Genomic DNA, 16,432 nt, shown 5'->3' on the forward strand with positions numbered 1-16,432 from the left:
GCTCAGTCAGTTAAGCATCTGCTTTCGGCTCAGGTCATGATCCCAGGGTCCTGGAATCGAGTCCCATATCAGGCTTCTCCCTCTCCCTTTGCCTGCCTCTCCCCCTGATTGTGCTCTCTCTCTCTTTTTCTCTCTGTCAAATAAATAAAAAATCTTTAAAGAAAAAGAAATCACGGACAGTATATTTTCCTAATACTGTGGATATGACTTGAAATATGTCCTTACATGATTTAATTTTTTGCAGTATTCTCATTTCTCCAAGCTTTGAGATTTAATTAAACCTTTTCAGTTTAAAAAATGAGAAACTTGCTTGAGTACAGCTCAACCAAATATTTTTATCTAATATCCACTATGTGCAAGTCATTTGCAAATAAATTTATATTGCTCTTCAATTTTATCCCAACATTATAGGTTTTACATTGGAAAGGCTGTGTGCATATATATACACACACCCATACATTATATACTTATATACACATACACATATGCATATGTACACATACATATCAGTAAACAAATCAGTAAGTTAGATATTGTGTTAATATAATATTACTACAAGTTAATTTGAAACAGTTTATTTTACCATTGTGTACTTATGTGCCACACTTAGGAGCTCTGTACAGCCCTGGGCATCTCCAAATGATCGAATTCCTAAGCAGTTTGAAGGATGGAGCTGCTTTATGAGATAATTGGAGCAGACTTCAACGACTTGAGTCAGCTGCAAGAGACAAGCTGCAGCCAACAAATTTTCAATAGTATCTTCTTTTAATTGCAGAACACCTAGATGGTTTGAAAAAGTAAAGAATGATTATATGTCCCAAAAATAAGACACATATGTGCTAACTAGTTGAATTTTTCAATTTCTGTCATTACTAGGGCTATCTTTTCTAGTGCACAGTAACCACTATGGAAATACCTTTAAAAGCCAACATATGCAAGGGAGTCTGTAAAAATATTAATAAGATGGCTGAAGGGAGCCAGACTAGATTATCAAAAACAACTGTAGCAAATGAACAGTGAACACCTTCATTGCAAAGAACAGCAACTTGTTATTTCTTCATCATCTTAGACCTCATCTAAACCTTATATCAATCATTGAACAATACATCTGAAACTAATGATGTACTATATGTTGGCTAATTGAATTTAAAGAAAAAAAAAATCTACAATTCTTTCACCTAAATAAAATAAATAAGTAAACAGATAGATAGATAGATAAATAAATAATAAATCTTATGTAAAGAACTGTAAATACTATGACTCAAGGAGTATTTTGTCATATTGTACAACGACCATACAGGTAATTATCATTTGTATGAAAAAATTTTGATAACTAAGTAGAGCATTGAGGTTATATGTCTATATTTTTGTGTGTCTGTCTGCATTTATTAGCTGATAAGGATGAATTTGCTCAGATATTATGCCTGGAACTGATACCTGGTATTGTCTCAAAAGAAAAATAATGTTGCTAACAGTCCTCAAATAAATGTTTGTATGATCATTTTCTTAGATATAAAAAAACTGGCTCTGTTTGAAAATATCTGTGAAGAGATTTTTTTTAAATGAGATCAGAGCTATTTAAGCTATTTCCTTTATATTGACATATAATATATATATATATATATATTTAAATATGTATGTATGCACATACATACAAAATTTTCAGAGGAAGCATTGTTGATGACTTTTTGGAAATGCAAGTTATTTTGCATTTTGTTATATTCTTTTTTTTTTGTTTTAGCCAAAGTATAAGTAAGTTATAAAAAATGATATTTCATATGGAGTATATGTACTATAAACTATTTCTTTATATTTTCTCCTTGTAAAATGCCTTAATATGGATTCTATATGGTTTTATAAGCATAAATGAAAGAGTAAATACATACTGTGAGATGCTCTATATCTGTTTCAACCTCTAAAATATGTGGTGAAAGGGTCTTGTCCATCAGCAGACTTTCTTGAGTTGTTTGTTTTTTGTCATGGATTTTGAAGGGAGAGACCTGCCCATATCTCATGAGACCCAGAGAAGTTATAAACTATTCTCAGATTCAGATCTAAGATTCACCTGCTAGAGACATTGAAACTTGGCCTGGTTATTCAGGAGAATATTAATTTCTTAATGAACAAAATCATAAAACTCTTAGAAGAAAACAGTAAAAAATCTCCTTGACATTGGTTTTGGCAATAATTTCTTGGTAATACACCAAAAGACAGGCCACAAAAGCTAAAATAAATAAGTGGGACTATATCAAACTAAAAAGCTTCTGCACAGAAAGGAAATATAAAATATATTGCAAAGGCAATCTACAGAATGAGAGAAATATTGCAAACCATATATCTGATAAGGGGTTAATATCTAAAATATATAAAGGATTCATATAATTCAATAGCATGAAAACAAATAATCCAATTAAAAAAGAACAAGTAGGGACGCCTGGGTGGCTCTGTTGGTTAAGTGTCTGCCTCTGGCTCAGGTCATGATCTCAGGGTCCTGGGATCCAGCCCTGCATTGGGCTCTCTGCTCAGCAGGGAGTCTGCTTCTGTCTCTCCTTCTGCTCCACTCCCCCTCATGCTCTCCCTCTCTCTCTCTCTCAAATGAATAAATAAAATCTTTAAAAATAATAAAAAATAAATAAAAATAAAAAAAGAGCAAGTAACCTGGATCTTTTTTTTTTTTCCCCAGAAATGACATACAAATGACCAATAGGGATATGAAAAGGTGCTTAACATCACTAAATACCAGGGAAATGTAAATCAAAATCAAAAGAAGGGATAGCCAATGTTGGTGAGGTTTTGGAGAAAAGAGAACCTTTATGCAGTTTGTAGGAATGTAAATTAATACAGCATTATGGAAAACAGTATGGTGGTTCGTAAAAAAATTAAAAAATAAAACTACCATATGATCCAAAAATCCTACTCATGATTATATATACAAAGAAATGAAATCAGGATCTTAAGAGATATCTGCACTCCCATGTTTGTTGCACTATTATTTACAATAGTTAAGAAATTGAAACAACCAACCTAAATGTCCTTCAACAGTTGAATGGATAAGGAAATATATCTATATTTTTTTCCTCTGATTTCTTAGAAATGGCAAGTAGATTGGTGGTTGCTAGGGGCTGGGAGGGGGAACTGGGGAGGTGTAGGTCAAAGGGTGTAAACTTTCAGTTATAAGATAAATAGTTGTGAGGATCTAATGTACAACATGGTGTCTATAGTTAATAATATGGTATTGGGTACTGTATACTTGAAATTTGTTGAGAGTATATCTTAAGCATTCTCACCACAAAAAAAGAATTAACTATTTGAGATAATGTGTGCATTAATTATCTTCATCTATGTAATCATTCCACTTGTGTATGTATAGCAAATCATCACATAGGATACTCTAAATATATACAATTATATTTGCCAATTATTGCTCAGTAAAGTTGGAATATATAAATAAATACTTATTGGCTTCCAAACTCATCTTGTTACCTTTGTCTTATAGTCTGAGTAAATATGACTTTATTATTTCAAAGGAAGAGACTATGTCTCTAATATAGAGTTGGAATACTACAATTCTAGTTTTTACAAAAGAGAATGGGGGTGCCTAGGTGGCTCAGTTGGTTAAGTGTCCAACTCTTGATTTCAGCTCAGGTCATGATCTCTGGGTCTTAGGATCAAGCCCCCATTGGGCTCTGAGTGCTGAGCATGGTGTCTGCTTGATATTCTCTCTCCCTGTCCCTCTGACCCTCTCCCCTCTCACATACTCTATTATATATATATATATATATATATATATATATATATATATATATATATATATATATTTAAAAAATGAGAATGTACCCACACCATTCAAGAGAGAGACAGACAAGTCCTTGTATTTTTGTGTTAAAATAGCTTTATTCTCTCATGGTCAAAATTTTTATAACATATTATTTACCTCCTATTCTTTTATACTACTAAATTTAAATTCTGATTCTGCCCCTTACTACCTTGTGAAAGTTACCTAACAGGTAGATCCTTCAGTTTTCTCATTTCTAGTTGGAATAATAATGTAGATTATATAATGTAGGGTTATTGTGAGGATTGAATGACTTAATACATGCCACTTTACCTGTGTAAGCATACTGCACCAAGGAATTAAGTGCATTAGGATCAACTCCTTCCATCCTGACCTCTTCTTGTTTGGCTTCAAGCACATCATTAGTAAACATTGCAGCAAAATAATCAGACACTGCGCTGAGAACCAACCTTGAAATAGGAATGTTTCATAGGAACTTAAATTAGTCAGTAGTTTCATTGAAAATCAAGAAGTACAATCAGTAAGTTTGTAACACTGCTGAGTTTGTTATCTGCATGAATCTTGCAGAGTTTGTAACACTGCTGAGTTTGTTATCTGCATGAATCTTGCAGAGTTTGTAACACTGCTGAGTTTGTTATCTGCATGAATCTTGCAGAGTTTAGTAAAGTGTAGTGAAATTAGAAAGGTAAATTAAGTAGGTTGATTTTCTTTTGAGGGTTTGTGCTATTTTACATCAATTTCTCTGAAGTTTGGCTCTTCTAAATATCACACAGGGAAATGGATCATATATGCTAATGCTTTTTCAATGTAGGAAGATAAAAATGTATTCTCCTCAGCGTTCTAATTTGTTTTCAGTGGGCCAATTCATTCTCATTCATATGCTATACTCATGAAATTCAGATCTGTCTGCATAAGGATACTTACCGATGGGCTGGGATTCGGAGGTGTCCAGCAATAAGTAGTACATCACACAGTTGTTTCTCTTTCAGGTAGTTCTCCATTTTGTGGAGAGTTTGCTCTGCATGGTTTATAGCATGGAACTGCTCCTCAGATCTGTTGACATTCATTTCTTCAGGATTTTGTGTATCCAATCTGAAAGGTGGGTAAAAGGGAGAATATGGTTTATTCTCTTAGCGAGTTTGCAAATGTCCAGTGGAAATTTGGACACACCAACTTCTAAAATAAATATACTGGATTAAAGTTAAATTAAAGTTAAGTTAAAATTTGTCCTCCAATCACTATGATTACTGTCCAATTTTCCATTAAAGTGAAGTACCATAGTTCATAGTTATACTTGGAATGGAACCATAAATATGTATAGTTCCATTGAAGGGCTAGTGGTAATTTTTATATGCACAAACATAAATTTCAAAATGTTAGCCTCTTTCTTTGGTTTTTATTGGTATTACAATTATGCCATTAGGCATAAAATTGTAGTGATGATTCAAAATACATTTCAAATTTAATTATGTCCTGAAGCTTCTCCATGGAATACTCATTATGTGTTTCTTGAAGAATCTCAAACTTAAGAGTTCCATAAAATTCTTTACAATGTCAGCCCCATCAAAAAAATATACAATTTCAATCTTTTATATCTTTTTTCCATATTTATTGAGATATAATTGATATATAACATTGTGTGAGTTTCAGGTGTACAGTGTAATGATTTCATATATGTATATATTGTAAAATTATTACCACAATAAGGTTAGTTAACACATCCATCACCTCACATAGTTACCATTTTTCATGTGTGTGATGAGAACACTTAAGATCTAGGGTCTTAGCAACTTTCAAGTGTACAATACAGTATTGTTAACTATAGTCACCATGCTGTACATTAGATCCCCAGAGCTTATTCATCTTCTTTTCTTTTCCAGATCAATAGATTTTATTTTACTTTTTTAAATTTACATTCAAATAGCCAACATATAGTACATCATTAGTTTCAGATGTAGAGTTCAATAATTCATCAGTTGCATATAACACCCAGTGCTCATCACATCATGTATCCCCCTTAATGCCCATCATGCAATGACCCCACCCCCACCCACCTCCCCTCCAGGAACCCTCAGTTTGTTTCCTGTAGTTAAAGAGTCTCTCATGGTTTTTCTCCCTTTCTAATTACTTCCTATTCAGTTTTCCCTCCCTTCTCCTATGATCTTCTGCACTGTTTCTTATATTCCACATATAAGTGAAACCATACGATAATTGTCTTTCTCTGATTGACTTATTTCGCTCAGCACAATACCCTCCAGTTTCATCCACATCGATTCAATTGGTGGGTATTCATCCTTTCCGATTGTTGAGTAATATTCCATTGTATATATATACCACATCTTCTTTATCCATTCATCTGTCGATGGACATCTTGGCTCTTTCATCTTTTTTGTTTGTTTTCTATTTTTTAATTTTTTTTATTATTATGTTCAATTAGCCAACATATAGTACATCATTAATTTTTGAAAGAGTGTTCAACGATTCACTAGTTGCACATAAACCCAGTGCTCATCACAACATGTGCCCTCCTTAATACCCCATCCCTCCACCCCCTCCCCTCTGCAACCCTCAGTTTGTTTCCTGGAGTCTAGAGTCTCTCAGGGTCTGTCTCCCTCTCTGATTTCTTCCCATTCAGTTTTCCTTCCCTTCCCCTATGGTCCTCTGTGCTATTCCTTATGTTCCACATATGAGTGAAACCATATGGTAATTGTCTTTCTCTGCTTGACTTATTTCACTTAGCATAATCTCCTCTAGTTCCATCCATGTCCATGCAAATGGTAGATATCCATCCTTTCTGATGGCAGAGCAATATTCCATTGTAAATACGAACACATCTTCTTTGTCCATTCATCTGCTGAAGGATATCTTGGCTCCTTCCACATTCCAAAGATACAGATGTAGTGAAAACAAGGGGCACATGCACCCCAATGTTCATAGCAGCAATGTCCATAATAGCTCTTTCATCTTCTAACTGGAAGTTTGTACCCTTTCACTATTTAAGCAAATATGATGACTGTTGAATTTACAATGAAGAAAGTTGTCTACATGATTTTTCAGCAACACATAATGGTGGAATTTAAATATTAACACAAGCATAGAGAGGCTTACAATCAGTAGAAGCTTAAATACTTAATGCTTGGATGAACATACTTAATTTTTTTAATATTGTCTTTCTTGCTTTCAGGCATCATTTTCCAACCACCATTAGTTTTAGTTTCCCCCACCCCCAACTCAGCCTGTGTTTCTTTTAAGATAATTGGTCCAGGGCAACATTACTTTCTGTTTAATTTAAATAAATGATTCATCTCTGAATCTTCTTTTTTTTTTAATCTCTGAATTTTCTTAACCTTTAAAGGCTCTTTTGGACATTCAGTCACAGTATTACATGGATAATTAAGGTAGCATGGTATGAATATCCTTAAAAATTGTCTGCTACAAAATATATTTGTTTTTGAGAGGAACAATACTTTCTCACCATAGGCAAGAAAGCATTCAGGTTTCACTTAACTCAGTTAAGTTAAGGAAACCTAATCTTTCCTCTGCTCAAGTAATGGTTTGATTTACATTGAGTCAATCAAACATCAATATCATATTATCTTAGCTTTCCTCGTGTGTACTCCATCATTTATTGAAGAGGAGCATATTCTAAAGGAGGAATATATTTTGGGAAGTTCTGGCCAGGAAATAATTTTATTCTGTGAAATTTCTTCAGCCTAATTTGGTTAAGGACAAAAAAATCATCTTTAATTACTGACTAGTTTGGGATGTGTTTACTTGGGCACACAAATTTATTAGATATCTGCAGTATTTTTTATAATTAAAATACAGATTTTTAGAATCAAAATCCTATCAACATGAACCACACACAATTTTGTTATGTTTCAAAAGACAGAGGCAACTGTAGCTTGTGTCTCATTAAGAAGTAAGAAATTAGTACACAAAGAAATATGGATATATCAATTTATTGCATCCAAAATATAAAATACATATTAAGCTAAATATATAAAATATTATAATCTATTCTTGGTCATTATCTAAGCAGACTGTAATAAAACAAGTCAAGCAAGCAAACAAACAACAAGAATTAAACTATTGAAACATAACCCAATCTGAATGAGTTCCCAGAGCTCATAAATTACAATTCTCTTGCCTCCATTTTAAATATTGTGATGTCAGGTCAGATGTTATAATGGAAGCCGATGCATCAGAGAATGTTCTTCCTTTTTCTTTATTGTATGATATCTACAGATGGTGACATGGGAGGCAGCATGCTGAAATGAAAAAAGCATCAAAATGCCTAGATTTAGTTCCTGCCCTTGTATACAAGCTGAGTGATCTTGGGCAAGTCACTTTATCTTTCTAAGCTTTAGTTTTCTCCTATAAAATGGAGATAAAAATAATACTAATACAGGGGCGCCTGGGTGGCTCAGTCAGTTAAGCAACTGCCTTCAGCTCAGGTCATGATCCTAAGGTCCTGGGATCGAGCCCCACATCGGGCTCCCTGCTCAGCCAGGAGCCTGCTTCTCCCTCTCCCACTCCCCCTGCTTGTGTTCCTCTCTCGCTGTGTCTCTCTCTGTCAAATAAATAAATAAAATATTAAAAAAAAATAATACTAATACAAATACTACCAACAGTAATGCTTATGTCACAGGGCTCTTCAGATGATTACATGAGAAAATGTACATGAAAGTCTCTGTATAAATGTTAAATTTTATGTTAAGTTCATTCTAACTACCAAGATGTAGTATTTCCATAAATATCTTTAAAACATTTTTATATGGAACTGTTATTCATTTAATTAATAGACTTCAATTTTTAGAACAGTTATAGAATTATAAAAAAAAAACTTTGACAAGTACAGAGAATTCTTTACTTTTGTTTGTCATAACTATGGAAGAGTGTTACTGGCATAAATTGGTAGAGGCCAGAGATATTAGTAAACACCCTATAATGCACAGGGCAGCCCTCTACAATAATTGTTCAGCCAAAAATTTCAATGGTTCCAAGTTTGAAACACTCTGGTCTACCTCTTAATTCTACAGTTAGTTTTTAAGAATTTGAAAGCAGAGGCTATATTTAAAAAACAATATAAAGGATGCACCTAATACAATATTTTGTACACAATTAACATGTAATCACTGATTTAATATTTAAGTCTAATATCAGTGACTAAATATGAAATCTTGCCATTTGCAACGACGTGGATGGAACTGGAGGGTATTATGCTGAGCGAGATAAGTCAATCAGAGAAAGACATGTATCATATGATCTCACTGATATGAGGAATTTTTAATCTCAGGAAACAAACTGAGGGTTGCTGGAGTGGTGGGGGGTGGGAGGGATGGGGTGGCTGGGTGATAGACATTGGGAAGGTTATGTATTATGGTGAGCATTGTGAATTGTGTAGGACTGTGGAATCACAGACCTGTACCTCTGAAACAAATAATACATTATATGTAAAAAAAAAAAAAAAAGATAGCAGGAAAGGAAAAATGAAGGGGGGGAAATCGGAGGGGGAAACGAACCATGAGAGACTATGGACTCTGAGAAACAAACTGAGTGTTCTAGAGGGGAGGAGGGTGGGGGGATGGGTTAGCCCAGTGATGGGTATTAAGGAGGCCACGTACTGCATGGAGCCCTGGGTGTTATACGCAAACAATGAATCATGGAACACTACATCAAAAACTAATGATGTATGGTGATTAACATAACATAATAAAAAAAACTAATGATGTAATGTATGGTGATTAATATAACAATAAAAAATTAATAAAAATAAAATAAAATATGTTCTGATTTAACAAAAAAATATTCTACATTAGCTTTTTTTTTTTTACTATGGCAAAATGGGTAAATTTATTGAGTTTTGACAATGAGGAGGGGAATATGGGCAATCATTACAAAGAACCATTATTGTTAATAACATTTTACCATACCAAAAAACTATTTTAGACCAAAATTTTTAGAATACTTTTAAATTTACAGAAAAATGGAAATGATAATAGAAATTTACAGATCCACACTCAATTCCCCCTCTATTATTAATATCTTACATCAATATGTTACTTTTTTATAATTAATAAACCAATACTGATATGTTATTATTGACTAAAGTCCATACTTTTTTCAGAGTTCTTCACTTTTTACTTAATGCCCTTTTACTATTCCAAAGTCTGTGTATCTTGCAATAACTTCTTCATTTACTCCATTACTGCCTTCATTTCTACTTAAGTTAATTTTCTTGTAATGAAATGTTTTAATTCCCTCCTCATTTCTAATTGTGAATATTCTATATATATTTCCATTGAGATTACATATAATAACCTAAAGTCATAACAATTTATTGTAACCAGATAAATCTAACCACATCACATAGACAATGATTCAATTGCATAGAAAACTGATTCCTTTATAACTATGCTCCTCCCTTTTTGTTATAGACATCACGAGTTACACTTTTATGTATTGTGTACCCGTTATCACAGATTTATATTCTTTTTTATGTTTCAGACTCATAAATCCTATAGAAGAATGAAAAGTGGTTATGAGCCAATATTATATTAATACTTGTTTTTATATCTTGTTTTTATATTTGCCATGCATCTTCCATTTTCTGAGGACATTATATTTTGTTTTGAGTTACGGTCTAAGATCTTTACTTCCAACTTGAAGGATTCCCTTTAATATTTCTTGTTGGACAGGTCTAATGGTAATAAACTCTCTTTGTATTTATCTAGGAATATCTTAATTTTGCCAGATACAGAATTATCAGTTCACTTTTTCCAGTACTTTAAATACACCATCTCAATGTTTTTTTGTCCTACAAGATTTCTGCTGATGGAACCACAAATGATGTTATTGATGATTACTTATATGTGACTTCCTACACTAATTTCAAAATGCCCTTTTACTTCTGACAGTTTGATTACAATGAGTCTTCTCTGGGTCTATTGGATTTATCCTTTTGCATTTCATTTAGCTACTTGTATTTTATTTATTTATTTATATTTTATTTTATTGAAGTATAATTAACATACAGTGTATATTAGTTTCAGGTGTGCACCATAATGATTCAATAATTCTATACATCACTCAGTGTTCGCCATAAGTGTAGTCATCATCTGTCAACAAACAATATTATTGCAATCATATTGACTATATTCCTTATGCTATATTTTTCATTTCTGTGACCTATTTATTTTATAAATTGAATTTTGAACTTCTTGATCTTTACCTATTACACCCATCCCCCCACCCACCTAACTCTGGCAACCACCAGTTCTAAAGACCTGGATATCTGTGTGTATGTGTCTTTTTCTCTTTCTTTCTTTCTTTTTTTTTTATTTGAGTATAGTTGACAAAATGTTACATTAGTTTCAGGCATACAACATAGTGATTTGACTTCTCTATAGGTTATGCTATGATCACCAATACTGTAGCTACCATCTGTCACCATACATTGCTATTACAATATTATTGACTATATTCCCTCTGATGTACCTTTTATTCCTGTGACTTATTCATTCCATAATTGGAAGCCTGTATCTCTGACTCCCCTTCACCTATTTTGCCCATCCCCCCACATGCTTTTTCTCTTACAACAGTTTGTTCTCTGTATGTATAGATCTCATCCTGCTTTTTGTTCATTTATTCATTTGTTTTTTTTTAATTCTACATATAAGTGAAATCATATGGTATTTGTCTTTTTCTGACTGACTTATTTCACTTAGCATTATACCCTCTAGATCCATCCATGTTGTTGCAAATGGCAAGGTTTCATTCTTTTTTATAGCTGAGTGATATTTCGTTTAATATCTATCTCACATCTTCTTTATCCATTCCTTTATCAATGGACACTTGGTTCTATGCCTTTACAGCATTTGAACTATGGTAAAAGGCACACTGTAATATAACCTCATTCAGATCTTTAACTTCAAACTTGGAGGGTTTTTTGAGGCTCTTCAAGAATGTCTTTAAAGAGTATGTATTTTTTTTTTAATTTATATTGCCAAATAGCCTTCCAAAGAGACTGCCAAAATTAACTCTCACCAAAAATTTAAGATAATACGTTCAATTCTTTCTCACAGTAAAATTGTTATAAAATAGTTTTGCAGCAAAAGCAACTGAAGGGTTTATTTTTCTGATGTCTGTTTTACTACTCTTCAGAAAAACACAGGAACCTTCAATATTATCCTTAAAATTAAATAAAATCAGACAACAGTAACTTCTGTGATATCAACACTATGGTGGATCAAGAAGCTCCATATCCTCATTCTCTCATGGAAACATCAACTAAAGAAATACAGACTGACTAAAATAGCTTTGTGAGGGCCTGGGTGGCTGAGTCAGTTAAGTATCTGCCTTGGACTCAGGTCACGATCCTGGAATCCCAGGATCGAATCCTGCATGGGGTTACCCGCTCAGTGGGGAGTCTGCTTCTCCCTCTGACCCTCCCCCCCTCATGCTCTATCTCACTCTCTCTCTCACCCTCTCTCTCTCAGATAAATAAATAAAAATTAAAAAAAATAAAATAGCTTCATGAGAGCTCTGGAAACAAGTCGAAGTTATGTAGCAACAAAACAAATGCCTAATCAAGAAAAAGTCACATTCAAATGAATAAGAAATTTCATGGTATTTATGCTTGCTCTTGTACCACCCCTTCACAGACTAGCATGGTGCAATTGCAAGAAAACAGATTATATCTTGATTTCCTCCTCAGGATATGAGAAAAATTGTGGAACATATTTGCCACATTCTAGCCTGTCTGTAGACCACCCAGAAACTGTTTTCAATATTGCTTAGGTTAGAGCTCAGTTGAAAGTGTCAGTAAAGTTTGGATCTCAGGTTAGAAGTCCCAAAAGTTAGTGGCATGCATCACAGCACATGAAAACTGTGAAGGGACTGCAGATCCATGAACACCTGGGGTAAGGAATTATGAGCAAAAAATATATCCAAAGCTGCAAGAAGTAGGGGTGAGACATAAAGAAATTAAGACATGTATAAGTAGCCATATAAATGAGAAGTTTGAGTAAAAAACACCCATTCAAGCCCACAGAAAGTCCATGCCCAGAAAAGGTCTGATAAAGAACTCAAACCTTAATGTTGGGCTGATTAGTAAAATACTTCCCCACAAGGAACCATTATGCAAAGATTTGTAAAGATGGCTGTCTTTCCAAATGCCCATTTTTGACAAAAGATCAGAAGACATATGAAGTAACATGGAAACATGGCCCATTCAAAAGGAACAAAATAAATATACAGAAACTGACATTAAAGCACTATAGGTTTTCACATTTTGTATAAATAACTTTCTTAAATATCCTCAGACTGCTAAGTTAAAACAAAAAAGAGCTAAAGGAGATCAGAAAAACAATATATGAAGAATATAATATCAACAAAGATATAAAAATTTTAAAAAGAACCAAACAAATTCTGGATTTGGGAACTACAATCCTGAATTGAAAAATTCACTAGAGACCTTCAACATCAGAAATGAACCAGTGTAAAAATCTGTGAACTTCGAGACAGGTAATATGAAATTATAAAATCTGAGAAATATGAAGAAAAAAATGAAAAACAGTGAATGGAGAGGCGCCTGGATGGCTCAATCAGTTAAGCTTTTAACTCTTGATTTCAGCTCAGGTTATGATCTCAGGGTCATGGTGTCAAGCCTCCCACATTGGGTTCTGCACTCAGCATGGAGTCTGCTTGAGATTCTCTCTCTCCCTCTGCCCGTCCCCCAGCTTGTGTGCTCGCTCTCTCTTTTTTTCAATAAATAAAATCTTTAAAAAAACAAAAAAAGAAAAACAGTGAATGGAACCTTAGAACTTAGAACTTTATGGAACATCATAAAAAATACCAATATTTGCATAACTGAAATCCCAACAGAAGAGAGAAAATAAGGGTCAGAGAACTTGTATGAAGATATAATGGTAAAGAATTCCTGGGGATAAATCACCAAGACAGCATGGTACTGGCACAAAAACAAACATACCGACCAGTGGAACAGAATAGAAGACCCAGATATGGACCCTCAACTCTATGGTCAAATAATCTTTGACAAAGCAGGAAAAAACATGCAATGGAAAAAAGACAGTCTCTTCAATAAATGGTGCTGGGAAAATTGGACAGCCACATGCAGAAGAATGAAACTCGACCATTCTCTAACACCATTCACAAAGATAAACTCAAAGTGGATGAAAGACCTCAATGGGAGACAGGAATCCATCAAAATCCTAGAGGAGAACATAGGCAGTAACCTCTTTGATATCAGCCCCAGCAACTTCTTTCAAGATACATCTCCAAAAGCTAGTGAAACAAAAGCAAAAATGATCTTTTGGGACTTCATCAAGATAAAAAGCTTCTGCACAGCAAAGGAAACAGTCAACAAAACAAAGAGGCAACCCACAGAATGGGAGAAGATATTTGCAAATGACACTACAGATAAAGGGCTGGTATCCAAAATCTATAAAGAACTTCTCAAACTCAACACCCAAAAAACAAATAATCAAGTCAAAAAGTGGGCAGAAGAGATGAACAGACACTTCTCTGAAGAAGACATACAAATGGCTAACAGATACATGAAAAAATGTTCATCATCATTAGCCATCAGGGAAATCCAAATCAAAACCACACTGAGATACCACCTTACACCAGTTAGAATGGTAAAATGGACAGGGAAAGAAACAACAAATGTTGGAGAGGTTGTGGAGAAAGGGGAACCCTCTTACACTGTTGGTGGGAATGCAAGTTGGTACAGCCACTTTGGAAAACAGTGTGGAGGTTCCTCAAAAATTTAAAAACAGAGCTACCCGATGACCCAGCAATTGCACTGCTGGGTGTTTACCCCAAAGACACCGATATAATGAAAAGAAGGGCCATATGCACCCCAATGTTCATAGCAGCAATGCCCGCAATAGCCAAACTGTGGAAAGAGCCGAGATGCCCTTCAACAGATGAATGGATAAAGAAGATGTGGTCCATATATACAATGGAATATTACTCAGCTATCAGAAAAGATGAATACCCAACTTTTACATCAACATGGATGGGACTGGAGGAGATTATGCTAAATGAAATAAGTCAAGCAGAGAAAGTCAATTATCATATGGTTTCACTTATTTGTGGAACATAAGGAATAGCGTGGAGGACATTAAGAGAAGGAAGGGAAAAATGGGCGGGGGGAATTGGAGGGAGAGATGAACCATGAGAGACTATGGACCTGAGAAACAAACAGGGTTTTAGAGGGGAGGGGGGCGGGGGGATTGGTTAGCCCAGTGATGGGTATTAAGGAGGGTACATACTGCATGGACCACTGGGTGTTATATGAAAACAATGGATCGTGGATCACTACATCAAAAACTAATGATGTATTGTATGGTGACCAACATAACATAATAAAATTAAAAAAAAAATAAAAAAGAATTCCCAAAATTTCAGGTAAGATATAGATTTAAAATACAAGTAGCTTTACAACAATAAAAACATTCAACAAAGTAGGTTTTGAGGGAGTATACTTCAAAATAAATAATAAAGGCCATTTATGAAAAACCCAAATTTAGCATCATATTCAATGGTGAGAAACTGGCAGCTTTTTCTCTGAGATCTGGAATAAGAAAGAATGTCCACTCTCACCACTTTTATTTAACATAATACTGGAAGTCATAGCCACAACAAGAAAAAGAAATAAAAAGTATCCAAATTGGAAAGGAAAAAGTAAAACTCGGACTTTGCAGATGGCATGATATTATATATGGAACACCTTAAAGATCCCACCAAAAAACTACTGGAACAAGTACATGCATTCAGTAAAGTAATAAGATATGAAATCAATGTACAGAAATCCATTGCATTTCTATACATAATTAAGTAGCAGAACAAGAAATTAAGGAAACAATCTCCTTGACAAATGCAGTAAAAAGAATAAAATACCTAGGAGTAAGCTTAACTAAAGAGGTGAGAGATCTGTATTCTGAAAACTATAAAACACTGATGAAAGATACTGAAGATGGCACAAACAAATGGAAAGATACTCCATGCTCATGGATTGGGAGAATGAATATGAGTAAAATGTCTATACTACCCTAAGCAATCTATGCACTTAATGCAATCTCTATCAAAATATCAGCAACTTTTTTTCACAAAACTAGAACAAATAATACTAAAATTTGTATGGAATCACAAAAAACTTCAATAGCCAAAACAATCTTGAAAAAGAACAGAACTGGAGGTATCCTAATCCCAAACTTCAAGATATACTACAAAGCTGTAGTAATCAAAATAATATGGAACTGGCACAAAAATAGACACATGGATCAACAAAACAGAACAGAGAGCCCAGAAATAAAGCCACGATTATATGGTCAATTAATCTACAACAACAAATAAAGGCAAAAACTTGCAATGGGGTAAAGATAGTATATTCAAAAAAATGGTTTGGGGAAAACTGGCAAGGTACATGCAAAAGAATGAAAGTGGGTCACTTTATTACACCATACACAAAAAAATTCAAAATGGATTAAAGACCTATATGTGAGAACTGAAACCATAAAACTAGAAGAAAACTTAGGCAGTAAATTCTTTCATATCTCTTATAGAAACATTTTTTTAGATAGGTCTCCTTTGGCAAAGGAAACA

At 33.9% G+C, this 16,432-nt stretch overlaps 1 protein-coding gene across 1 annotated transcript in view; it reads right to left on the reverse strand.

The window, feature by feature from the left end:
* KLHL4 (kelch like family member 4) overlaps nucleotides 1-16,432 on the reverse strand; it is a 169,567-nt gene that overhangs the window by 67,321 nt on the left and 85,814 nt on the right. The window contains 3 exon segments of the mRNA XM_078063878.1: nucleotides 584-780; nucleotides 4,109-4,245; nucleotides 4,721-4,888. Coding sequence (XP_077920004.1) covers nucleotides 584-780; nucleotides 4,109-4,245; nucleotides 4,721-4,888 — 502 coding nt within the window.

This window comes from Halichoerus grypus, chromosome X, assembly GCF_964656455.1.
Source record: "Halichoerus grypus chromosome X, mHalGry1.hap1.1, whole genome shotgun sequence".
NCBI lineage: Eukaryota > Metazoa > Chordata > Mammalia > Carnivora > Phocidae > Halichoerus > Halichoerus grypus.